This window comes from Oncorhynchus gorbuscha, linkage group LG25 (genome assembly GCF_021184085.1).
Source record: "Oncorhynchus gorbuscha isolate QuinsamMale2020 ecotype Even-year linkage group LG25, OgorEven_v1.0, whole genome shotgun sequence".
In the NCBI taxonomy this organism is placed as follows: Eukaryota; Metazoa; Chordata; class Actinopteri; order Salmoniformes; family Salmonidae; genus Oncorhynchus; species Oncorhynchus gorbuscha.
Genome location: NC_060197.1, coordinates 8,313,710 through 8,341,361, shown reverse-complemented (window position 1 = coordinate 8,341,361; position 27,652 = coordinate 8,313,710). Strand labels below are relative to the sequence as shown.

Sequence of the window (27,652 nt, the reverse complement as noted above, 5' to 3'; positions counted from 1 at the left end):
TGAAGTGAGACAGTGATTCTGCATGTATGAACTAAACATTGACACATCTAGCCCAAAGCAGGAGGTTTAAGTAGTTGCCAAGGTACCGGAACATGTCTTTAAAAAGGTATTAGAAATACATCAAAACACAATAATATTATTGAAGTTAAGAACTTATATCAACACACATTTAGTTTAGGAGAAATTAAGCTTAAGAAACATTGCCTTGTGCCTTGTAATTCTGTTACCAAAAACCCACATATCTTTAAGATAGCTTCTAATTTCTCTCCTGGGCTTGACATTAAAAAAATAAAAAATAAATGTTAAACTTGTCTGAAAGCTCAAGACCCCAAATCCCCCCCCCCACACACTTTGCAAAATAACATTCACTGTCACTGGTATTGACAATGGAAGGATGCTGCTCTCTCCTCCCATGTATTATACAGTAAACTGGCAACCTGTCATTCGGGGCACGTGGTGCAGAGCCTGCTTTGAGCCCCACATTTTTTGCATGTTATTGTGTCACATATCAGTTTGCAAACAATGTAGAAAAATAAGTTAATAAAACCGCATACTTAAGGCAGCTCCAAAATGCAGGTGTTCATCCTAGTTCAGTGCTTTCTGTGGTGGTGGGGCAAGCCAGCAGAAAATATGCAGTGTTGCACCGGGGCAAGCCAGCAGAAAATATGCAGTGTTGCACCGTGATTGGCTCAGTGTTCTGTCACTCATGGGGACACTACGTCACCGCCAAGTCTAAGAGTAGAGCTAGAAAATTCAAGCCCCCTGGGTGCTGCCATGGAGTTACATTTGAAGTGGCAATCCTTTTTAATCCTTGTCATATGAAGATAAATAATGAAGTGAAATTAAAGGTAAAACGTATCGGTGCTCCTCGGCTATTGGACATAAACATCACACAAAAAGTTGGAAATCTCAAATTCAACCATGAATGGTTTAGAAGGAATCAGTGGCTAACTGCTAGAGGTCGACCGATTATGATTTTTCAACGCCGATACCGATTATTGGAGGACCAAAAAAGCCGATACCGGTTAATTGGGCTGTTTTTTAAAATGTTATTTGTAATAATGACAATTACAACAATAATGAATGAACACTTATTTTAACTTAATATAATACATCACTAAAATCAATTTAGCCTCAAATAAATAATGAAACATGTTCAATTTGTTTTAAATAATGCAAAAACAAAGTGTTGGAGAAGAAAGTAAAAGTGCAATATATGCCATTGTAAGAAAGCTAACGTTTCAGTTCCTTGCTCAGAACATGAGAACATATGGTATTTCCTTTTAACATGAGTCTTCAATATTCCCAGGTAAGAAGTTTTAGGTTGTAGTTATTATAGGACTATTTCCCTCTATACCATTTGTATTTCATTAACCTTTGACTATTGGATGTTCTTATCGGCACTTTAGTATTGCCAGTGTAACAGTATAGCTTCCGTCCCTCTCCTCGCTCCTCCCTGGGCTGGAACCAAGAACACAACGACAACAGCCACCCTCAAAGCAGCGTTACCCATGCAGAGCAAGGGGAACAACCACTCCAAGTCTCAGAACGAGTGACGTTTGAAACACTATTAGTGCGCACCCCGCTAACCATTTCACTTCGGTTACACCAGCCTCATCTCGGGAGTTGATAGGCTTGAAGTCATAAACAGTGCAATGCTTGACGCACAACGAAGAGCTGCTGGCAAAACACACGAAAGTGCTGTTTGAATGAATGCTTACAAGCCTGCTGCTGCCTACCACCGCTCAGTCAGATTATATGCAACGCAGGACACGCTGAATAAACTAGTAATATCATCAACCATATGTAGTTAACTAGTGATTATGATTGATTGATTGTTTATAAGATAAGTTTAATGCTAGCTAGCAACTTGGCTTACTGCATTCGCGTAACAGGCAGTCTACTTGTGGAGTGCAACGAGAGGCAGGTGGTTATAGCGTTGGACTAGTTAACTGTAAGGTTGCAAGGTTGGATCCCCGAGCGGACAAGGTGAAAATCTGTCGGTTCTGCCCCTGAACGAAGCAGTTAACCCACCGTTCCTAGGCTGTCATTGAAAATAAGAATGTGTTCTTAACTGACTTGCCTAGTTAAATAAAGGTGTTAAAAAAACACACACAAAAAACATTTTTTTATCGGCCAAATCCGTGTCCAAAAATAACGATTTCAGATTGTTACATTACAATTACAAGACCATGGTGCTTGCCTACGGAGCTGTGAGGGGAACGGCACCTCAGTACCTCCAGGCTCTGATCAGGCCCTACACCCAAATAAGGGCACTGCGTTCATCCACCTCTGGCCTGCTCGCCTCCCTACCACTGAGGAAGTACAGTTCCCGCTCAGCCCAGTCAAAACTGTTCGCTGCTCTGGCTCCCCAATGGTGGAACAAACTCCCTCACGACGCCAGGACAGCGGAGTCAATCACCACCTTCCGGAGACACCTGAAACCCCACCTCTTTAAGGAATACCTAGGATAGGATAAAGTAATCCTTCTCACCCCCTCCCCCCTTAAAATATTTAGATGCACTATTGTAAAGTGGTTGTTCCACTGGATGTCATAAGGTGAATGCACCAATTTGTAAGTCGCTCTGGATAAGAGCGTCTGCTAAATGACTTAAATGTAAATGTAAATGTTATGAAAACCGGCCATTGCGATTAATCGGTCGACCTCTACTAACTGCAAGCCTTGCAAAGCAATCAATATCCTGCTATTCAGTGGTGTGGCAGTGGGTCCCAAGTCCAAGATTAAGGGTCTCTTTACCTAGTTTAAAATGATAAACATTCAACATTGGCCATGCTGTTAATGAAACATGATTTATGCTGCGCCCAAAACAACTGTTAACCCAGAACTGCAAAATCTGACTTCAGTGAGTTCAAGACAACTGGAAAAACGAGCGACGACAGGGAAGAAACGTTTTGAACTTTCATCCAACTCGGAATTGTGAAATTCGGAACTCGGGCCTCTTTCTAGAGCGACGACTTGAAGATCACTGACGTCTTCATGATTCACAACTCCCCCCAGAGTTCCCAGTTGTCTTGAAAGCACCAAATATCCAGAGAATGCCAGACTCAATGACAAAATTTGCCCAAAAGGACCGCCAAGCCACCTTCCTGTTCAAGTGAGCAAGGCACAACAAGATGAGTCCAAAAATGTATTGTATGCTGCTACATAAATTATGTAATATGCCAGGAAGATATGTATACTGTGGATAAGAAAGTAATACTAAGTGTATGTTGTGTTAGCAGCCCATGTGCCTCACCCTAATAATTTGGTCCATTTCCACCTCATAACTTAGCCTACTGTTCTGACTTGGTGGTGCACATGTAGCCTATAGCATGTTTCACAGAAATGTCATCATATATTGTAAGAGCTTTCATTGTCTGCTTATATGCCCCCTTTATTTATCCTACAGGTGACTTGGTATACAGAGAGAATACTGAATTCTGTCTGAGCAAATGCTGAGCAAAGTGCTGAGCAAATAGTTATATTGACTATGTTCGGCTTGTCACCAAAAGCACTCACAAACTTCTACAGATGCACAATCGAGAGCATCCTGGCGGGCTGTATCACCGCCTGGTGCGGCGGCTGCTCCGCCCTCGACCGTAGGGCTCTCCAGAGGGTGGTGAGGTCTGCACGGCGCATCACCTGGGGCAAGCTACCTGCCCTCCAGGACACCTACACCACCCGATGTCACAGGAAGGACATAAAGATCATCAAGGACAACAACCACCCGAGCCACTGCCTGTTCACCCCGCTATCATCCAGAAGGCGAGGTCAGTACAGGTGCATCAAAGCTGGGACCGAGAGACTGAAAAACAGCTTCTATCTCAAGGCCATCAGCCTGTTAAACAGCCACCACTAACATTGAGTGGCTGCTGCCAACACACTGACACTGACTCAACTCCAGCCACTTTAATAATGGGAATTGATGTGATATATTTACATCATTTCCCTAGACACTTTAAACAATGCTACCTTATATAATGTTACTTACCCTACATTATTCATCTCATATGCATACGTATATACTGTACTCTATATCATCGACTGCATCCTTATGTAATACATGTATCACTAGCCACTTTAACTATGCCACTTTGTTTACATACTCATCTCATATGTATATACTTTACTCGATACCATCTACTGTATCTTGCCTATGCTGCTCTGTACCATCACTTTTTCATATATCTTGATGTACATATTCTTTATCCCCTTACACTGTGTATAAGACAGTAGTTTTGGAATTGTTAGTTAGATTACTTGTTGGTTATTACTGCATTGTCGGAACTAGAAGCACAAGCATTTCGCTACACTCGCATTAACATCTATTATTATTATTATTATATTAACATCTGCTAACCATGTGTATGTGACAAATAAAATTTGATTTGATTACGTCTGTCCTAGCTCGCTCATTAATGTCTTAACAGAAATTACGGATTGCCTCTTATCCGCTTGTCGTGCAAACTATGGCATAAGGGGACATGTCAGTTGTCAGTAGAAAACACATTTGTTTAAGCAAGTCAGCCATATGAGCTGTTTTTTTTTTAAGGGCAGTAAATGAGGCTGAATGAACTGTTTCGCTGCCAGACAAGCCTCCACTGATAGCCAGATGTAGCAGTGGTAAGGTGTTGGGACTGCTGTTGGAACTGCTTTATGTAGGTCCTAACAGTTTGTGGGTCACTGTCACCGTTAAAATTAATGTATTGTTCAGTATTGTTCAGTGTTGCGTCTTTGCTGGCATGTGTCCCTCGTCCCCCCCCCCAGATTTACATGCTAAAACCGCCACTGATATAGCATCTCTTGCCATTGTGGCCTTAACCAAGGCACTTGCATCTTGAGCTGGCCTGAATGGCCACATACTCTTATAATCTCCAACTGGCACAGCCAGGTGAGGACTGACTGCCCCTCAGAGCCCGGATCCTCCCTAGGTTTCTTCCTAGGTTTCTGCCTTCTAGGGAGTTTTCCAAACCAACTTCATAGCTGGCCTTTTGGGTTTTTAGGCTGGGTTTCTATAAAAACACTTTGTGACATCTGCTGATGTAGAAAGGCCTTTTTAAATAAATTGTATTTAATTTGATTGACTTACCCCCCCAAAGTAAAATACTGCACCGATACATTTACATTTACATTTAAGTCATTTAGCAGACGCTCTTATCCAGAGCGACTTACAAATTGGTGCATTCACCTTATGATACGCTCATGTATAAAACATGTGGTCTGTGGTTCACAGAAGTAACAAGTAAAGGTAGACCTACCAATTAGGTTAGTTGGTGTTTTTCCTGATATACATTTCAGTTTATGAATTATTAACGGATTAAAACTCGTAATACTGTTACTAAGTCAGAGTAGTCACAAACTACAGTTAGTCACCTACTGTCCCCCCTTATGTTCAGCTCATTTGTTTTATTTTTCTGTCATTTGGTTGTCAAAGCAAGAGGGTGAAAACAGTGGACAACAAAAGGTTGAGTAACGTAGAGCACACTAGAGTAAGGTATAATGTACTGTACTATATGACACTACTGTACTAAACTCTACTGTACTGTAATTTGATGCCTAAACTTGTGAAACATAGACGTCCATGATTAGATCAGATTTGGTTCAGTCCGGACCAACCAAATTTGGTCGTGTTTGGGAGCGGAGCTCATTAGAATAATAGCCAGTGTGTCAAATAATACCTATATATGCAAAGGATGATATTGCATATTTCTACATTTGTGTAGAACTATGCATTTCTATGTAGTACAGAGACCAATGATCAGGGTTCAGCGGTATCCAGATTTACATACCATGACTGTGCCATTCCGTGATAGACTGTATTACAGTAGTGCACACAAGTTATGATTTAATTTTTTCAAACATAAAAAACGCCCCAAAGAAAGTACTTGTTAGCAATCTGGTAAGTACAAAGTTCTCATAGCGGATGCTAGGTAAATGTTAACGAGCACATGCAAATATTTACTACTTGGACAGACAACTCAGCTCAAAGTTATGCAAGCATCTTAAAACGCAGTTTGCAGCATGCGCAAAACAAATATTAGGCAGCAGGGGTTTCTCTGCTGCTGCTACCAAGAAGCTTGATCTTGCAATCTTAGTTAACATGAGCTATTTAGCAATATTCACAAGTTATGTAGCAAAACCCAGCTGAAGAGAATTTATTTGGTATATCTTAAATAGTTCACTTAAAACTTCTTTGGGATAGGGGGCAGCATTTTCACTTTTGGATGAATAGCGTGCCCAGAGTGAAATGCCTCCTACTCAGTCCCAGATGCTAATATATGCATATTATTATTAGTATTGGATAGAAAACACTCTGAAGTTTCTAAAACTGTTTGAATGATGTCTGAGTATAACAGAACTCATATGGCAGGCAAAAAACCTGAGAAAAAATCCAAACAGGAAGTGGGAAATCTGAGGTTTGTAGTTTTTGAACTCACCCCGATTGAATACACAGTGGGATATTGGTTATGTTGCACTTCCTAAGGCTCCCACTAGATGTCAACTGTCTTTGGAACTTTGTTTCAGGCTTCTCATGTGATGAGGGACCGGATGGGAGTTCTTTGAGTCAGTGGTCTGCCTACAGCCTCGTTCTCAGTCACGCGCTTTCACTTGAGAGGTAGCTGTCGTTCCATTGCTTTTCAACAGACAATGGAATTCTCCGGTTGGAACATTATTGAACTTTTATGATAAAAACATCCTAAAGATTGATTCTACACTTAGTTTGACAAGTTTCTTCGACCTGTAATATAACTTTCTGAACATTTTGAACATTTCGTCCGAATGGACCAGATCGCGCATTTGGATTTGTTTACCAAACGCCCTAACAAAAGAAGCTATTGGACATAAATGGACATAAATGATTGACATTATCGAACAAAACAAGCATTAATTGTGGAACTCCGATTCCTGGGAGTGCATTCTGATGAAGATCTTCAAAGGTAAGTGACTGTTTCTAATGCTATTTATGAATAATGTTGACTACCCAACATGGCGGATATTTCTTCTTTCTGGTTTCTGGTTTGGCCCTGAGCGCCGTTCTCAGATTATGCTTTTTCTGTAATGTTTATTTTAAAAAATCTGACACAGCAGTTGCATTAACCTCTTCAGACTCTAGGGGCAGTATTTCATTTTTGGATAAAAAGACGTGCCCGTTTTAAGCGCAATATTTTGTCACGAAAAGATGCTCGACTATGCATGGAATTGATAGCTTTGGAAAGAAAACTCTGACATTTCCAGAACTGCAAAGATTTTCACTGTGAGTGCCCTAGAACAAAAGCTTCAAGCAAAACCAAGATGTTTCTGCAACCAGGAAATGAACAGGATTTCTGAGGCTACGTTTTTCATTATCTCCTTATATGGCTGTGAATGCGACAGGAATGAGCCTACCCTTTCTATCGTTTCCCCAAGGTGTCTGGAGCATTGTGATGTATTTGCAGGCATATCATTGGAAGATTGACCATAATAGACTACATTTGCCAAGTGTCCGCACGGTGTCCTGCGTGGAAATTGGTGCGCAAAACTCAGCTGCTGGTATTTTTCCATTGGATTCTGAGAAAAACCATGCTTCCATGAACGGCATATCAATGAAGAGATATTTGACAAAACACCTTGAGGATTGAAACAACGTTTGCCATGTTTCGGTCGATATTATGGAGTTAATTCGGAAAAAAGTTTGACGTTTAGGTGACTGAATTTTCGGTTAGTTTCGGTAGCCAAATGCGTAGTAACAAAACGGAGCGATTTGTCCTACACAAAGAATCTTTCAGGAAAAACTGGACATCTGCTATGTAACTGAGAATCTCCTCATTGAAACATCTGAAGTTCTTCAAAGGTAAATTATTTTATTTGATTCCTTTGCTGGTTTTTGTGAATATGTTGCGTGCTAAATGCTACGCTAAATGCTAAGCTAGCCATCAACACTCTTACATAAATGATTGATTTTCTATGGTTCAAAAGCATATTTTGAAAATCTGAGATGACAGTGTTGTTAAGAAAAGGCTAAGCTTGAGAGCAGGCATATTTATTTCATTTCATTTGCGATTTTTAGAAATCGTTAACATTGCGTTATGGTAATGAGCTTGAGGCTGTAGTCACGATACCGGATCCGGGATGGCTCGGCGCAAGAGGTTAAGGAGAAGTGTATCTATATTTCCATGTCTAAAAATGGTATTTTCTTCGACATTTATAATGAGTATTTCTGTGAATTCATGTGGCTCTCTGCAATATCACGGCATGTTTTGGAACAACTGAACGTAACACGCCAATGTAAAATAAGATTTTGGGATATAAATATGAACTTTACCGAACAAAACATACATGCATTGTGTAACATGAAGTCCTATGAGTGTCATCTGATGAAGATCATCAAAAGGTTAGTGATTAATTATATCTCTATTTGTGCTTTTTGTGACGCCTCTCTTTGGCTGGAAAAATGGCTGGGTTTTTCTGTGAGTTGGTGGTGACCTAACAATCGTTTGTGGAGCTTTCGCTGTAAAATCATTTTTGAAATCAGACACTGTGGCTGGATTAACGAGAATTTTAGCTATAAAATGGTGCTTGTATGTTTGAGAATTTTTATTTCTGTTGATTTGTATATGGCACCCTGCAATTTCATTGGCTGTTGGCGAGGGGTTCCGCTAGCAGAACAGGTTAATAGTTATAAGATATATAGCTGGAAAACATTAGTAGTGAATTTCATACAAGTGTAACTTGATCACCACATTTAAGTTGCGCTGCAGGAGTGACTCACCATGCAAAGCTCCTATTTTGCTGTTGTGCTTCTTTATTAAAAACAAAACACACGTGTGCCTCAAACCACTGTTTTGCGAAACTAGTACTGGTAAGATTTATAATTAAAAATTATCTAACATGTGAAATGATGAATGCAATCTGCATTATCCATTGCTAGGGCTGGGCGGTATACCGGTATTGATGCACGGACCGGTTTTGGTTTTTACTTCACCTTCTATAACGGTATTTGAATGTTTTTGTTTGTTAAATGTGATACGCAGTGTGTAACGTCCATTTTTATAGTTTACTTCGCTACTTGAGTCATCTTTCACCACTGTCACTCTCCATCCACTTTCCACACAGACCAACATTTGCTGTCCCTTAACCACGAGACACTTGCGTTCAGTCTGCATGGTCCATGCAGCATATACAACAATGTTGATGACAACGATGCAGTTGTCACTTTGCTTCTTAATATAAATCTACTATCATTTTGTGATTACACTATTAGCTTGTGTTTCTTACATCTGAAAACTAAATGGACTGTGACCTGAATGGCATTCCTAATTTGTTCCGGCATTGGCCTGAGCAAATTAGGCCTACTGATGATGACCTCTCACATCATCATCAAACATGGAATGGTATTGTGACAGAGGCAGTGGTACTACTGTCTTCAAGGCTGCAATTACAAAGGCAGACGAAATCTTCTTCTTTTCTTCACTAATGGGTCTTTTGACCAATCAGATCAGCTTTGAAAAATATTTATGGGTAAGGACAAAATACCCATTAGTGGATTTTTTATTTATTTTTTAGAATTGGGCTGCCTGTGTAAACGCAGCCCAAGACACATTTTCAGCCTGTTCCAAGCTAATTCGTGCTGAAAAATGCAATTGCACGCGTTAAAAGAGCGGGATAATAAGTTCCATAAATAGCTGACTGTACAGACATTTCCTATGGTGTAAGGTTACCCAAGCAATGCCATAGAGACATACTAACGTTAGCTAGTTCTCCCTTTGCACGAACGGGTACAGAACAGTCAAGACTAAACTTGCCTACAAAACGTGTAGGTGAAAAAAGTAGCTATCTTGTATTTTTAGTTAACTATTTAGCTAACTAGCTAATATAAAAAGTAATGAGTGGTTTTGGCTACTAACTTAGTGGTGGTGGCATGCTCGTCTAGTTTGCGAGTTCGCTAACTTAACTAGCTAGCTTTTTTTGCCAACTCGTTAGTATAGCTGTTAGATAGTTAACAATATCGGCTTTACAGTGCACGACAAAACGTCACACAGTACACAAAAATAATCAATTTAGCTGGCTATGCGTGCATTTTGTTTACTCAAGTAAATCTAAACAGCTAACGTTATCCCCGTTGCCTAACGGTGGAGTAGTTAGCTCGCAGTCAAGCTAGGCCGTGGAGAGACGATTCGATGCACTGTGGCAGTTAATGAGACCTGCAGCCACGAAAACAAATACATACATGTGGTCAACGTATGTGTGTATTACTCACTCTGGTAAATATGTGGAGGAATAAGAGCTCCATTTAAAAACACTGAAGGAGAGGACCCTGTTCTCTGGAACGACCGCCATCTTGTTGCAGAAAATGACAAGCAGCAAAGGCTCGAGTGACAATTCTTAAAGAGACAATACACTTTAATTCGATTAATGCTTTTGGTTACATCGGTCAAGTTCAAAAATAGACAAAACTGTTCCAAATATTTATGAGGACATGATAATGATTAGTGACCCTGGAAATGTGCAGGGAACACTTGGACCAAGTTATTTCAACCAGACTGCCTCCATTTGGCTTAGTGTTCGTGTGTGTGTGTGTGTGTGTGTGTGTGTGTGTGTGTGTGTGTGTGTGTGTGTGTGTGTGTGTGTGTGTGTGTGGGTGTGTGTGTGTGTGTGTGTGTGTGTTCATCGCAATAGGTTTTTCCAGACACCTATTTTACCTGCAGATATAATATAGTTTAGAAACTTTTAGAAACTATTCAGTATAGGCTTGTCTCATATTTGTTGCACGTTGAGACACTGAACAGCATCAATAGAATTTAGAATATGTTTGAAATACTGTATCTCTCAAAGATATGTAACCGGTATTACCTTACACAAGCAGGACTGATGTTTCCTCCTGTGTTTGGTTTTCCTTATTCATTTTTAACATAAGCCCATATCTTTTAGTTCCCATTGTGTTTCCCACCAAACTCCCGATGATGAGGATATCACAGGATAATAGAGTCACTGCTTCATGTTTATGTCATCTTCCCTGATGATCTCAGTTCCAGCCTGAAAGTCACAGGGCACATGAATCCTCATAACCCTTTCCAGTCAGCATGAGATAATAACTGCCCCCTCCCCCTCACACACACACACACACACACACCTCTCTTTCTCTCTCCGTGACTGTCCAACCTATGGGGCAATTACTGCACTGATTCGATCTTGATTTCTAGTTTCTGATTATTTGTGTGGTTGTTTGACATTTTTCTGCACTGTTATGAGCTAGTAAGACAAGCATTTTGCTGCACACGCTATAACATCTGGATAACTGTGTATGCAGAACAGTAAACTATTTAGTGGTTTACTATTAGGCTATTATATTATTGCAACAACAATAATCGTATTATAAATAAAGCCTCATATAATTGTACATCAATTACTGAAAACAATAAAAGCCATGACTTTCCGAGCGTCAACCAGGCTTTGATCATCCAATCTCCGTGTCAAATGCACCGGTGAATCATTTCCAAGTGGATTACCAGGAAGCTTCTTGATGTAAGAAATGCAAGACAATGTCATTTCTTCTAAGTGCACGAGCAGCACTTGGCACATGAACCTCTTAATTAATTTACCATAAATGGGGTGGAGGGGAACTTTTTATGAGTGACTTTTTTTGTCCAAAGCACAGCGGACAAGGAATTATTGAGTGACATTGAGAAGTATATGCTACATTAAATTATGACTCCTTTTGTAAACTATTCTATTTAATTTTCACTTACTCAGTTAAGTATTCTAAATTTGGTAAAATTATAGGCTACATGTTTATCATGATAAAACATATATTAACCTATAGGCCTGTCGACCACGAGCTCACTCGACACTGCATTGGTCCTATAATAGCAATAAATGCACCTGCTCATCTCATTCCTGAGTCATGGTCATGTTGATGTTATACCCTACACATGAGCTCATATGTGCGGGAAATAACTCACTATTTGAATCTTTTGGAGACTTATACAATTATGTAGGCTAGCTTATATTATATGGGCCAGAACTTGGACGCTGTAGTCTTTATTATGCGATTAATTGCTCATTGCTGTTTACCGAGCGCAGTGGACTTCCCCCTGCCAAATAGTGACTGCGCATGGACTGGATCACGTGGGAGGTCCCTTTAAGTTTCCATTGAAAGGCTTGGCCATGTCACATGATGGACATGATATAATGAAATAGCAGGAAAACAGAGACCGAGTGTACCCTGAGCTGATAAAAAAAACGCACTCATCTGCAATAGCACCATCGCAATTGCCTCGGAGCAACTGGGGACCAAGTCGGGGACAGGGGCGGTCCAGAATACGTCCCCATCGGACGGGACATGTCTGTCGATTCGCGATTGTACCTGCAGCTATTAAGCACTTTTTGTGTTTATTCCATCCATCGACCTGGGAGCGGAATCGGTGCTCATCTCACGTGAGTGAACTTATTTATATAATGTCCCATGATACGCAGCTGGGTAGAGGCACTGTTTCTCTATGCTCTTCTCAGCTGTCATTCCTGCGCGTTACCGCAGGTGCTTTCCGCGTGTTATTTTGGCTTTCTCGTGTTGATACAGCGGAGGAATCGCATTGTGTTCTGTGTTTTCTGTACGTGCGTGATACGAAAATTCGCCCCTGCTTTTGTGGCTGAGCAGATTTCAAAAATAAATAAAAAATCCAGATTTTTGCTCTCTATAGCTTTGCCAATGTCCGCATTCCAGTTTGTGTTGCGCATATTGAAGTTTAAGTAAGCTCGACAACAGGGTCTTTGCTTTATACACATATTTGATAGCCTATTGAATGTGTGTTGTTTAGAAAATAATGCCTATGGGTCGTCCATCTCACCCATATCTCGAAGGATGGCACCACAACAACACACAGACCGTTGTCTGGTCCAAGGCTAGAAAATACGAGCAATAAAATGTTTTGTTTAAACTAAAATTGAAGTCGCCACTATAGTCTGATTTTGCGTTGTCGAGACAGGTTATTTGGAGCTTCGAGAGGGCGGCATTTTTATGAGGACGCACTTCCATAACTTGTGATGTTCAGATCTCCAATCGTCATCATTACGCAACATAAACAGAACATAACTACTCATCTTTATGAATTATAGCCTGTTGTGATGTAAAATATTGAGTAGCAAAATCATTCATAACCTGGTTAAAGTTTCTCTGTGAAATAATTGTAAAGTTCTATAATTAACCACATACTGGGCTATAGCATTGTGATTGGAGTAGCCTTTATATGTCCGATGCATGGAGAACTTTCCACTGTCAAATCGGAAACTGCGTAGCTGTAGGACCGTACGCCTTTGATACAGCCTATACCCCCCCCTCCCTGTTAGCCTACAGGTGGGGCCAAATCCTTTATCAACATGTTCTACAGTCCCTCTGTCGGACAGGGACGGGATGTTAAGGAAATGTGGCAATAACATTCGACGTCACTGCCTTGTACAGTATGTCGGAGTAGTGTCAGGCGTTCAAAACAGGTAGGACCTCGAAAATCTCCGACTTCAGTGTGTTCATGATAACTGTGAACTCGAAAAAAAAAACTATCTCTGGAAGGGAAAATAGTTTTGAAAGTTCATCCAATTTAGAATTCCAAGTCAGAATCTCGGACATATTTCTTGACCTCGGATTTACAAACCTGAATATTTTTTATTTTATTTTATTGAACCTTTATTTAACTAGGCATGTAAGTTAAGAACAAATTCTTATTTGCAATGATGGCCTACCAAAAGGCAAAAGGCACTTCCGCGTATATATATATATATATATCTCTAGATTACATTTTAGCCTGCAGCTGTTATATGTGCTGAGAGAAGGATAGTGTAGCCATACTCCCAAGTACTTGTATGAGGTGACTACCTCAAGCTCTAAACCCTCAGAGGTAGTAATCACACCTGTGGGGAGAGGGGCATTCTTCTTACCAAACCACATGACCTTTGTTTTGGAGGTGTTCAGAACAAGGTTAAGGGTAGAGGAAGCTTGTTGGGCACTAAGAAAGCTTTGTTGTAGAGCATTTAAAACAAAATCCGGGGAGGGGCCAGCTATAAAACTGTATATCACCTGCATATAAATGGATGAGAGAGCTTCCTACTGCCTGAGCTATGTTATTCATGTAAATTGAGAAGAGCGTGGGCCTAGGATTGAGCCTTGGGGTACTCGCTTGGTGACAGGCAGTTGCTGAGACAGCAGATTTTCTGGCTTTATACACTGCACTCTTTGAGAGAGGTAGTTAGCAAACCAGGCCAAAGACTCCTCAGAGACACCAATACTCCTTAGCCGTCCCACAAGAATGGAATGGTCTACTGTATCAAAAGCTTTGACCAAGTCAATAAAAATAGCAGCACAACATTGCTTAGAATCAACGGCAATAGAGACATTGAGGACGTTTAAGGTTGCAGTGACACATCCCTATCCTGTGCAGAAACCAGATTGCATACCAGAGAGAATACCATAGACATCAAGAAAGCCAGTCAGTTGATTATTGACACGTTTTTCCAACACTTTTGATAAACAGGGCAAAATTGGAAAAGGCCAATAACAGTTGGGATCAGCATGATCTCTCCCTTTAAATAAAGGACTGCCTTCCAAGCAACGGGATCCTCCCCAGAAAGGAGAGACATGTTATAAAGGTCGGAGATAGGCTTGGCGATGATGGGGGCAGCAACCTTTAATGAAGAAATGGTCTAAACCATCTGACCCAGATGTTTTTTTGGGGTCAAGTTTCAGGAGGTCCTTTAGCACCACGGATTCAGTGACTTCCTGCAGGGAGAAACTTTTGGGCAGGGGGAAAAGAGGGAGAAACATTGGGGATAGTCGCATTAGAAGGGGTGGGAGATGAGGAAATGTTGGACGGGCAAGGAAGCATGGCTGAGTCAAACAGGAACCCTGTGTCATGTTTTGTCATTTATTATCTTGTCTTGTCCCTGTGCTTCCCATTCTATTCGTTTCCCTCTGCTGGTCTTATTAGGTTCTTTCCCTCTTTCTATCCCTCTCTCTCCCCCTCCCTCTCTCACTCTCTCGCTCTCTCTTCTCTCTATCGTTCCGTTCCTGCTCCCAGCTGTTCCTATTCCCCTAATCAATCATTTAGTCTTCCCACACCTGTTCCCGATCCTTTCCCCTGATTAGAGTCCCTATTTCTTCCTTTGTGTTCCGTTCCTGTCCTGTCGGTTCCTTGTCTAGAATTCACCGTGCTGTGTTTGTGTATCGCCCTGTCGTGTCGTGTTTTCCTCAGATGCTGCGTGGTGAGCAGGTGTCTGAGTCTGTCTGGTTCAAGTGCCTTCCCGAGGCAACCTGCTGTTCACCTGCTGTTCAAGATCGAGTCTCCAGTTTGTCCTCGTCATTTCGAGTGAAAGTTGTGTTTTTTGTTTGTATTTTCTTTACTGGATTAAAGACTCTGTTTTCGCCAAGTCGCTTTTGGGTCCTCTTTCACCTGCATGACACCCTGACTTAATGATGTGGTGATTAAAGAACTCAGCCATGTGCTTCTTGTCAGTAACAACCACATCATCAACTTTAAGGGACATGGGCAACTGTGAGGAGGAGGGTTTATTCTCCAGGTCTTTAACCGAATATCACTGACACCATAATTTGACATTATTGTTTTCCGAGTTCCCAGTTCTCTTGAATACACAACAAAAAACTTGCAACTGACCGCCTTTGGAACGAGCACAGAGTGCAGGAACGCGTATCTCCATCCCCTTTGCACATATGTGACAAGACCTAGACAGACCAATGGCCAATTGATAGATTGTAACATTGCCCAGGCCAACTACATTTTATCATTGTTTTTGAGTGTGTATAAGAAAAGAGCATATCAGTCCAGTCTAAATCTCTATCCATTCCATTTATCCACAAAATCTAGCTTAAGAACCGAAACACAGGTGGCATGAACTCTCCTCCTGTCACAGCAGAGCAGGCTGACATCCCTCTGGACAGTATAAGAAAATATGCTTTCCTAGAGATGGGACTCTTTAACCCAGCACTATTAGGAAACACAGCCATAGCTGCAGGAAGTAGGGGTGCTGAGGGTGCTGCAGCGCCCTCCTAAAAATTCAGAATTAAAAATAGAAGAAGAATTAAAAAATAAAATAAAAATAGCACAGCACCCTCAAACTACTTCCCGTGGCTATGAACACAGCTATGAAGATGCTCTCATGTCCTGTCAGCAAAACTAGTAAGATAGTAATGTACATTTACATTTAAGTCATTTAGCAGACGCTCTTATCCAGAGCGACTTACAAATTGGTGCATTCACCTTAAGACAATTTACACATAGTTACATGCCTTTTTCCACTACAGTTTACCATTTTTGCTCACAACTCTATACAGGCTTAAGGCTGTACCTACTGCGGTCCATTGTCCATTTATGACTTTATCTGTTGATTGAGTCATTGCCAGCCTGAATCACTTTACATAAAAAGAGGAACCATTGAAGGACGTGGTAAATTTCACAGGAATCGAGCCCTTTTTCGTGTAACACCTTGGGGTGTGTGCGTGTCTGTGTGCATGTCTGTTTGTGTGTGTCACGCCCTGACCTTAGAGAGCCATTTTATTTCTCTTTGGTTAGGTCAGGGTGTGATTTGGGGTGGGCATTCTATGTTGTTTGTTTCTATGTTTTGGCCGGGTATGGTTCTCAATCAGGGACAGCTGTCTATCGTTGTCTCTGATTGGGAATCATACTTAGGCAGCCATTTTTCCTTTTGGTAGTTGTGGGTAGTTGTCTTCGTTTGTGCATGTAAAGACTTACGGAGCTTCATGTTAGTTTTTGTTGGCGACATTTGCAAATAAAGTCAAATGTACACTCACAACGCTGCACCTTGGTCCATTCCATACGACGATCGTGACAGTGTGTGTTTTGGTGTAGGTTTCCATTTCTGTGGTATTACAGGTTTGTTATTCTAGAGAAATGTTGATGTATTTTCCTCTTTTAATTAATGTTTCCTTTAATCTTGTGTTGGACCAGCATTTAATTAATTCTGAGGGATTTTGTTTTTGTTCCTCATATCATTGTCAACAAAGTGTCAAATTAGCCTAAATTCTAGACCTCTGCTCAATTTGATAATTCATAATCTAGCTATTGATCTGACGGTTTTGGGTCCTCCTCTTCTGAGGAGGAGTAGGAAGGATCGGACCAATGCGCAGCATGGTAAGTGTCCATAATATAATTTTAATGAAATATAACTGAACACAGAAAACAAAAGAATAAGAGAATAAATGGAAACCGACACAGTCCCGTATGGAGCAAACACTGACAAGGAAAATAATCACCCACAACCAAAATGGGGAAAACAGGCTACCTAAGTATGATTCTCAATCAGAGACAACGAACGACAGCTGCCTCTGATTGAGAACCATACCAGGCCAAACACAGAAATACAACATAGAAAAAAGAACAGACTGCCCACCCCAATTCACACCCTGACCAAACTAACACAAAGACTTAAAAAAGGAAATAAGGTCAGAACGTAATAGTACCCCCCCCCCCAAAGGTGCGGACTCCGGCAGCAAAACCTGAACCTATAGGGGAGCGTCTGTCCGCGGTGGCGGTGGCGGCTCTGGCGCGGGATGTGGATCCCACTCCACCATAGTCTTGGCCCACTTAAGTGGTGCCTTTGGAGTGGTGACCCTCGCCGCCGACCTCGTACTGGGAACACTAACAGCAGGCCCCGAACAGACGGGAGACTCCAGCAGCGCCGGACAGGCGGGAGGCTCTGGCAGTGCCGGACAGGCAGGAGACTCCGGCAGCGCCGGAGTGAAAGTCGGCTCCGGCAGCTCCTGACTGACGGGCGGCTCTGGCAGCTCCTGACTGACGGGCGGCTCCGGCAGCTCCGGCAGCTCTGGACTGATGGGCGGCTCTGGCCTGGAGAGAGAACCTGGAGGGAGGAGACGGAGAGACAGCCTGGTGCGTGGGGCTGCCACAGGACCCACCAGGCTGGGGAGACCTACAGGAGGCCTGGTGCGTGGAGGAGGCACTGGATGGACTGGGCTGTGGGGGAGCACTGGAGCTCTGGTGCGCAGCCTTGGCACCACTCCTCCAGGCTGGATGACCACTTTAGCCCGGACCATCCAGAGTGCAGGCATAGGTTGAACCGAGCTGTGGGTGGGCACTGGAGATCTGGTGCATACTACTTGCACCTCTCCCTTAGGCTCAATGCCTACATTTGCCCGGCACGGGTGGAGCGCAGGCATAGGACGCACTGCACCCTCCCAGCGCCCCCGGAGACACAGCACGCAGAGCTGGCGCAGGATACCCTGGGCCGAAACGGCGTACTGGAGACCAGACACGCTGAGCCGGCACAACACACCCTGGCTGGATGCCCACTCTCGCATGGCACTTGCGGGGGGCTGGCCTATAGCGCTCTGGGCCATGAGCGCGCACTGGCGACACCATGCGCACCACCGCACAACACGTTGCTTGACCAGTACAACGCTGCTTACGCTAAGCACGAGGAGTGGGTTCAGGTCTTCAACCTGACTCTGCCCCCCCCCCCCCCCCCCCATAAGTATTTTGGGGCTGCCTCTCGTGCCTGTCGCACTGCCGTGCTACCTCCTCATATCGCCGCCGCTCAGCTTTCGCTGCCGCCAGTTCTTCCTTGGGGTGGCGATATTCCCCCAGCCTGTGCCCAGGGTCCCTTGCCGTCCAGTATCTCCTCCCAAGTCCAGGAGTCCAGAACCCTCTGCTCCTGGTTACCATGCTGCTTGGTCCTTCTTTGGTGGGTGATTCTGTAACAGTTTTCGTCCTCCTCTTCTGAGGAGGAGTAGGAAGGATCGGACCAATGCGCAGCGTGGTAAGTGTCCATAATATAATTTGAATGAAATATAACTGAACACAGAAAACAAAAGAACAATAGAATAAATGGAAACCGATACAGTCCCGTATGGAGCAAACACTGACAGGGAAAATAATCACTCACAACCAAAATGAGGAAAACAGGCTACCTAAGTATGATTCTCAATCAGAGACAACGGTCGACAGCTGCCTCTGATTGAGAACCATACCAGGCCAAACACAGAAATACAACATAGAAAAAAGAACATAGACTTCCCACCCCAACTCACGCCCTGACCAAACTAACACAAAGACATAAAAAAGGAACTAAGGTCAGAACGTGACAATTGAGCAAGTTGAAGATACTAAATTTCTTGGTGTCACCTTGGATAGTAAACTGTCATGGTTAAAACGTATTGGTTCACTTGTTGTGAAGATGGGGAGAGGTCTTTAATTGATAAAAAGATGCTCTGCTTTTTGACACTACACTCCACAAAGCAAGTCCTGCAGGCTCTAGTTTTATCTTATCTTGATTATTGCACAGTCATATGGTCAGTTGCGGCAAAGAAGGACCTAGAAAAACTGCATCTGACCCAGAACAGAGCAGCACGTCTTGCTCTTCACTGAAATCAGAGGGCTAATATCAATACTATGCATGCCAGTCTCTCTTGGCTAAAAGTAGAGACTGAATGCATCACTTCCTGTTTAAAAAAAAAACAAAGTGTTAAAACTTCAAAATTGTTTGCATAGTCGACATACACACAGAACTGACACACACACACACTTACCGTACCAGACTTGCCACCAGGGGTCTTTTCACAGTTCCCAAATCCAGATCAAATTTAAGAAAATGTACAGCATTATAAAGAGCCATGATTGCTTGAAACTCCCTTCCATCTCAGATTGCTCAAATGAACAGCAAACCTGGTTTAAAAAAACAGATAAAGCAACACCTCACCACACGCCTCTCCCCTATTTGACCTAGATATTTTATGTGTCTGTACTTTACTGTACTGTACTGTTCCAGCCATTATTATGAGCCGTCCTCCGATCAGCAGCCTCTACTGATATACTGATATGTAGGCTATGTGGGATGTTTAAAATGTATGTAGTTCTGTTCTTGAGCTGTTCTTGTCTATTAATATTCTGTATATGTCATGTTTCATGTTGTATATGGACCCCAGGAATAATATTTGCTACTATGACAACAGCCAATGGGGATCCATTAGAATAATCCAAATAAGCAGTTGTCAACAACAAGCAGAAGAAATGTGAATGAAGCATGTTTGAGTTTGAGCAGGGTTGACATTCCAAAGCATTGAGTGAGATTGAGTATGTCAACATAACTCATGTTATTATAGTTGTTATTAGTGGGGATATTTCTAACATCCCATTTCAAAGGAGAGGTTCAGGGATATAAGCAGTTGTTTCCTCTGGAGGGTGCATGACTTTTTAATTTTAATTTTAACTAGGCAAGTCAGTTAAGAACAAATTCTTAATTTCATTGACAGCCTAGGGATAAGTGGTTAACTGCCTGTTCAAGGGCAGAACAACAGATTTGTACCTTGTCAGCTCGGGGATATGAACTTGCAACCTTTCGGTTACTAGTCCAATGCTCTAACCACTAGGCTACCCTGCCGCCGACTTAGCTAAACTATGCGCTGCACTTCACTACAGAGGAAGCAGCGAGATTAGTGACATGTTTAAAATGGCTAGAGTGTCACTCAAGTACTGAAGTGTGTGTGTGTGTGTGTGTGTGTGTGTGTGTGTGTGTGTGTGTGTGTGTGTGTGTGTGTGTGTGTGTGTGTGTGTGTGTGTGTGTGTGTGTGTGTGTGTGTGTGTGTGTGTGTGTGTGTGTGTGTGTGTGTGTGTGTGTGTGTGTGTGTGTGTGTGTGTGTGTGTGTGTGTGTGTCTGGTGTAAGTCCATGCTGAAACTGACATCGCAGTCTGCGTCACAGGCCATGTATTAAGTCCAGTGTTGACAGTCTCCCTGTTACAGGCCAAATGGGTCTGTTCTTGTCCATAACAACAAACATACCATTTAATTTAATGATATGTTGTTGTGTTTGTCTTTTAGCCACGGCTGTATTTAAAGTTGAAGCATGCAGACAGCGCCTGTGTCTGTGTAATTTGCAGCAGACTGCAATTTAATTCCTGTCCTCTTTCCCCTCCCTAACTCCATAAGCCATCACGACTGGTGAGTCAACAGTAGCTCAGCAAATGTTACTTGAAAACAGAAAACACTTGGATTGCAGGCTGATTTGAGTACAGAGATCACTGAGGTTGGTGGTTTCACTGTGTGTGGGATGTTGTTGAATTATTGCATTTCCTCAGGCAGGTGTGTTGTACTCAGAGTGTTGGTGTGTGTTTCTAGTTATACATTTGTCTCTATGTATCTGTGTGCCTCTGAGTGGGAGACAGCTGGTTTTTAACCTGTTGGAGTGTGCGTCTGTTGGAGTGTGCGTCTGTTGGAGTGTGCGTCTGTTGGAGTGTGCGTCTGTTGGAGTGTGCGTCTGTTGGAGTGTGCGTCTGTTGGAGTGTGCGTCTGTTGGAGTGTGCGTCTGTTGGAGTGTGCGTCTGTTGGAGTGTGCGTCTGTTGGAGTGTGCGTCTGTTGGAGTGTGCGTCTGTTGGAGTGTGCGTCTGTTGGAGTGTGCGTCTGTTGGAGTGTGCGTCTGTTGGAGTGTGCGTCTGTTGGAGTGTGCGCCTGTTGGAGTGTGCGCCTGTTGGAGTGTGAGCCTGTTGGAGTGTGCGCCTGTTGGAGTGTGCGCCTGTTGGAGTGTGCGCCTGTTGGAGTGTGTGTCTGTGTTTGATAACAAGATGTTAACCGTAACGTGGCATGGCATTTGTGTATCCAGAGCCCTCCCTGTTCCTGTTCTCAGCAAACTCTACTGTTGCCAGAGCTACAACAGCTCAAACACAGTTCTAAGTCTCTCTTGAACACTAATCTAGACTGTTCTGGAATGGAAGGGTTTTAGCCCTGAGGTGAGCAGCTGGCTCTAGTCTAGATCAGGTTGATTCCAGAGCCGAGCAGTCTGGTGGATGGGTATGCAGTGTCAGTGTGTCTGGGCTGGCAGAGTTGGCACAGGGGTGGCCTGGGGAGGGTATGAAATGAAGCCTCATTAGGGCAAACGAGGGGAAAACTCCTGCCCACACCTTTATTTAATGAAAAATTAGATGTCTGCAAATTGCCTGAAAGAATCTCCCTTATGTAACAAAGGTTTTCAACCTTTTTTAAATTTGCATATCAGTTATTTATCATTCTGACAATAACTGCAGTTGCATTCAGGTCTTTGTCAGTGGGTAAATGTTATGTGAAAATGATAAAATAACCCTGGCAAGGCTGTCTAAATGTGTGGGCCCACCAATTAAGCATACTGGAATTTGGATGAGAGGGAGAGGGAGAAAGAGACCGAGAGATGAATAAAGAGAGGTGAAAGAAAGAGCGAGCGAATGAGTGAGAGGGTTGGCTGTGAAGCTGACTGGCAGAGGGGTGGGTTGGGTAGGAAGCAGGATGCATTTTCACACAGCAGTCACATGAGCTGTACTTGGCAGCTGCCATTTGCTTTCATTCTGTCCAGCCAGGGAGAACAAGACGTTCTCATTCCGGAACCCATCCCGGACCCTGGCCTGCCATGAGGAAGTAGAGCAGTCGTCAAAAGAGAGAGCGAAATAAAGCACGGAGCCTCATTCAACCCAGAGTGAGAGTTAGAGGGGAAGTGCAGAATGCTACGGCTAGCTAAGTAGGCCACAGGCACAGCGACTGTCACATGAACGCTGCTGCAGCGTTAGCCATTCTCTAGTGTATGTGTTGCCACAGAGTGGAAGAGAGAGTTCATCATTTACTGTACATTAGACCTAATGGGGTTGGCTATATATGGAGAAAGACAGAGTGCTTTAGGTAAAGCAGGGCAGTGACTAGCTACGTCAGAGCTTCCAATATCCCGTGAAAGACAAATATCGACAGTCAAACTTTGGTATTTGATTTAAAAAAAGAAAAGGAAAATTCAGATGTCTTTTTGATGACCCCCCATCATGATCACATGACCCTTGGATCTCAATAACCACTACATGAAGTGGAAGTACTATTGTTTCCTTAAAGAGGAAATCCACAGTAGGGGAAACGGTGCCACGGTCCGCCCCACAGCCGTTGTTATCGTATTTATTTTGTTGTCAAAGCAGAGCTGGGAAGCATCATGGTGAAAGGATTCCAGCTTTAAACACTAGTTGATTATCTCTCTAACTCACCTAGTTAAAATACAGAAAAAACCCTGAGAAGAAATCAAATGTTAAGGGATTGTGTCCATTCAGAGAGGAAGAGGCGAAGCAAGAGGCTCCATTCCCATCCAATTCTGTCTACATGAGAATACAGCGATAGGCAGACCAAAAGGAGTTTCACCCCCTTTTGCCCCACAATTCGTCGGGGCATGGACTCTAGAAGGTGTCGAAAGCGTTCCACAGGGATTCTGGCCCATGTTGACTCCAGTGCTTCCTGTCAATTTGTAAGTCGCTCTGGATAAGAGTGTCTGCTAAATGACTTAAATGTAATGTAAATGGGTGGTGGACCATTCTTGATACACACAGGAAACTGTTGAGCGTGAAAAACCCAGCAGCGTTGCAGTGGCACCTACTATCAGACCCCGTTCAAAGGCCCTTAAATATTTTGTCTTGCCCATTCACCCTCTGAATGGCACATATACACAATCCAATTGTCTCAAGGCTTAAAAATACTTCTTTAACCCGTCTCCTCTCCTTCATCTACACTGATTTGAAGTGACATCAGTAAGGGATCATAGCTTTCACCTGGAAAGAGCTGGTGTTCCTGATGTTTTGTACACTCAAATAGTGGATATCGGAGTTGTGTCTGTTGTTCACATGAGTATCTGCCCAAACAATGTGCTAGTCTAGTGCTAGAATGTTCCCACCTGATCTCACCTTTCTGCCTTTCTGACAACGACTCCCGTTGTTAGGGCAGAGACAAGACAATTTTCGACATTATATAGATTATCTCTGGTCCAGTTCTTATCTGAAGTCACAGGAAATGAGGTCATTCACTCTAGTCTGGTGGTGAAACAGCATCTGCTGTTCCCTGAGTCCCTGCTCAAATTCTCAGCTATCCCTCACTACCCTGACATTCTCTCACCAATCAACAAGTCACACCACTAGTACTACTACTCACTACTACTGAGTGAGAGAGAGAGAACAGGAAAGAGACAGAGCGCAAACAAATAAAGCAACAGATCTATGGAAGCCCATTTTGGGGCTCCTGCTGTCAACAGACAACATTTGGATTTATTCCCTGTTCTGTGAACACCCGTCTCTGAGTGCTACTGCTGCTGCTGGGAGATTTGCCCCCAGCCTGTCACCTGTCTTTGTATGACTGGAGGAGGCCTCTCTCTGTCTCTGTCTCTGTCTCGGTCTCGGTCTCTCTCTCTCTCTCTGATTCTCTCTCTCTCTCTGATTCTCTCTCTCGCTCGCTCTCACTCTCTCTTTCTATCTCCATGGAGCTGTGTCGTCTCCCAGGGACTACATGAAATGTGATGACTGTAGAGGACTTTAGTTCCCAGTATGAGATGGAAACAGGGTTACACGGGGATAGAAACTGGTACACTGAGGATTAGGATTCCCAGGAAGATGTATTAAACTCTTGTTCTGGACTAAATGATGGTGACAGTGGGTCACTCACTCACTCAGACAGGTCCTCAGATCCATGATCATTACATTCGTCACACCCATTTCCAGGCGTGACTGGCCTAGATTGATGAGTGACTGGCCTAGATTGATGAGTGACTGGCCTAGATTGATGAGTGACTGGCCTAGATTGAAGAGTGACTGGCCTAGATTGAAGAGTGACTGGCCTAGATTGAAGAGTGACTGGCCTAGATTGAAGAGTGACTGGCCTAGATTGAAGAGTGACTGGCCTAGATTGAAGAGTGACTGGCCTAGATTGAAGAGTGACTGGCCTAGATTGAAGAGTGACTGGCCTAGATTGAAGAGTGACTGGCCTAGATTGAAGAGTGACTGGCCTAGATTGAAGAGTGACTGGCCTAGATTGAAGAGTGACTGGCCTAGATTTATGAGTGACTGGCCTAGTTTAAAGATTGACTGGCCTAGATGGCCTAGATTGAAGAGTGACTGGCCTAGATTGATGAGTGACTGGCCTAGATTGATGAGTGACTGGCCTAGATTGAAGAGTGACTGGCCTAGATTGAAGAGTGACTGGCCTAGATTGATGAGTGACTGGCCTAGATTGAAGAGTGACTGGCCTAGATTGAAGAGTGACTGGCCTAGATTGATGAGTGACTGGCCTAGATTGATGAGTGACTGGCCTAGATTGATGAGTGACTGGCCTAGATTGAAGAGTGACTGGCCTAGATTGATGAAAATGGACGTGGAACACTTACCATTTAAGACTTTCCTCTGCTTCTACCCAAGCAAGGTTTTCACCCAAAAGTTCCACTGAGTCTGTCCATTTTGTGGTGCATCAAGTCTATGGAATTATATATAATATAAATATAAAATGTGTGGTTAAGAATAACTTTTATGCGTATATAGTACCAGTTAAAAATTTTGGACACACCTACTCATTCCAGTGTTTTTCTTTATTTGTACTATTTTCTACTTTGTACAATAATAGTGAAGACATTAAAACTATGAAATAACACATGGAATCATGTAGTAACCAAAAAAAGTGTTAAACAAATCAAAATTTATTTTATATTCTAGATTCTTCAAAGTAGCCACCCTTTGCCTTGATGACAGCTTTGCACACTCTTGGCATTCTCTCAACCAGCTTCATGAGAAAGTCACCTGGAATGTATTTCAATTAACAGGTGTGCCTTGTTAAACGTTAATTTGTGGAATTTCTTGCCTTCTTAAAGCCAATCAGTTGTGTTGTGACAAGGTAGGGGGGATATACAGAAGATAGCCCTATTTGATAAAAGACCAAGTCCATATTATGGCAAGAACAGCTCAGATAAGCAAAGAGAAACGACAGTGAAGGTCAGTCAATCCGGAACATTTCAAGAACTTTTAAAGTTTCTTCAAGTGCAGTCGCAAAAACCATCAAGCGCTATGGAGAAATTTTCTCTTGTGAGGACCGCCACAGGAAAGGAAGACCAAGAGTTACCTCTGCTGCAGAGGAGAAGTTCATGAGAGTTACCAGCCTCAGAAATTGCAGCCCAAATAAATGCTTCACAGAGTTCAAGTAAAAGACACATATAAGGACACCAAAAATAAGAAGAGACTTGGGCCAGGAATCACGAGCAATGGACATTAGACTGGTGGAAAACGGTCCTTTGGTCAGAGGAGTCCAAATTGTAGATTTTTGGTTCCAACGGCTGTGTCTCTGTGAGACGCATAGGTGAAAGGATAATCTCTGCTTGTATGGTTCCCACCATGAGGCATGGAGGAGGAGGTGTGATGGTGTAGGGGTGTTTTGCTGGTGACACTGGCGGTGATTTATTTAGAATTCAAGGCACACTTAACCAGCATGGCTACCACAGCATTCTGCAGCGATACGCCATCCCATCTGGTTTGCGGTTTTACATTTTTTTATTCAACATTTTATTTAACCTTTATTTAATTAGGCAAGTCAGTTAAGAACAAATTCTTATTTTACAATGACGGCCAAACTCTCCCCAACCTGGACGATGCTGGGCCAATTGTGCGCCACCCTATGGGACTCACGATCATGGCCAGTTGTGATACAGCCCGGGATTGAACCAGGGTCTGTAGTGACACCTCCAGCACTGAGATGCCGTGCCTTAGACCGCTGCAACACTCGGGAGCATTTAGTAGGACTGTCATTTGTTTTTCAACAGGACAATGGTGAAGCTGGTTAAGAGAATGACGAGAATGTGCAAACGTGTCATCAAGGCAAACTTTGAAGAATCTAAAATCTAAATGTATATTTTGATTTGTTTCACTGTTTTTTGGTTACGACATGATTCCATGTGTTTTTTCATTGTTTTGATGTATTCACTATTATTCTACAATGTAGAAAATAGTTAGAATATAGAAAAACCCTTGAATTAGTCGGTGTGTCCAAACGATTGACTGCTACTGTACATTTTCTATATGTTTTATGTGGAATGAAGAACTGAATACATTCTATAGGTTGTATCTCTATGGCGCTGACTGTGCTGCTTCCAGACCTTTCTTTAGCTCAAGGCCTTTGCTTTGACTCCACGGCAACCAGCGCCAGACACGTAGGTAGCTGGCTGGAAAACACACAGAGTCAGAGCAGCTCAACGACACACACACACACACACACACACACACACACACACACACACACACACACACACACACACACACACACACACACACACACACACACACACACACACACACACACACACACACACACACACGTACATAGACGCACACACACACACACATGTACATAGACGCGTGTATATGCAATAAACATTATATTACCAATGTATAACAGTATGTGTGGACAAAAACATGTCACATGTCATGTCACACACAAAGTCATGTGACATGTTAATGTCACGCGCAAAGTCAGGTCACATGCTATGTTTACACTGTGTCTGTATCTGTGTGGGTTGAGGAGGAAGTTATTTGTGACTTTGTTCCTGTCGTTGTCATGCCCTTGTTGTCATGCCCCACTGGCCGCCACTGAGCTGGAGCTGAGCTGGGGACAGGGAGGCAGGGGATCTGAGGCTACAACAGGCCTCGGGCACTCTGTTCCAGACTTATCAGTCTCATCACTCTCAATGTCGTGCGCGTGCATCATCCAATAGATGTGAGTATTACACACTCTTAAACACAAACTGACACACTCTGTCCTCTCTCTCTCTCTCTCTCTCTCTCTCTCTCTCTCTCTCTCTCTCTCTCTCTCTATCTATCTATCTCTATCTCTATCTCTCT

At 42.9% G+C, this 27,652-nt stretch overlaps 1 protein-coding gene across 3 annotated transcripts in view; it reads right to left on the bottom strand.

Moving 5' to 3' along the window:
• The window catches only part of LOC124013792 (muskelin), a 37,152-nt gene extending 26,803 nt beyond the window's left edge, over nt 1–10,349 (bottom strand). For all 3 annotated transcript variants that reach the window (XM_046328316.1, XM_046328317.1, XM_046328318.1), the window contains exon 1: nt 10,239–10,349. In XM_046328316.1, coding sequence (XP_046184272.1) covers nt 10,239–10,318 — 80 coding nt within the window. In that variant the 5' untranslated portion in view covers nt 10,319–10,349. The remainder of the gene's footprint in view (nt 1–10,238) is intronic.
• Between the last annotated feature and the right edge of the window lie 17,303 nt (nt 10,350–27,652).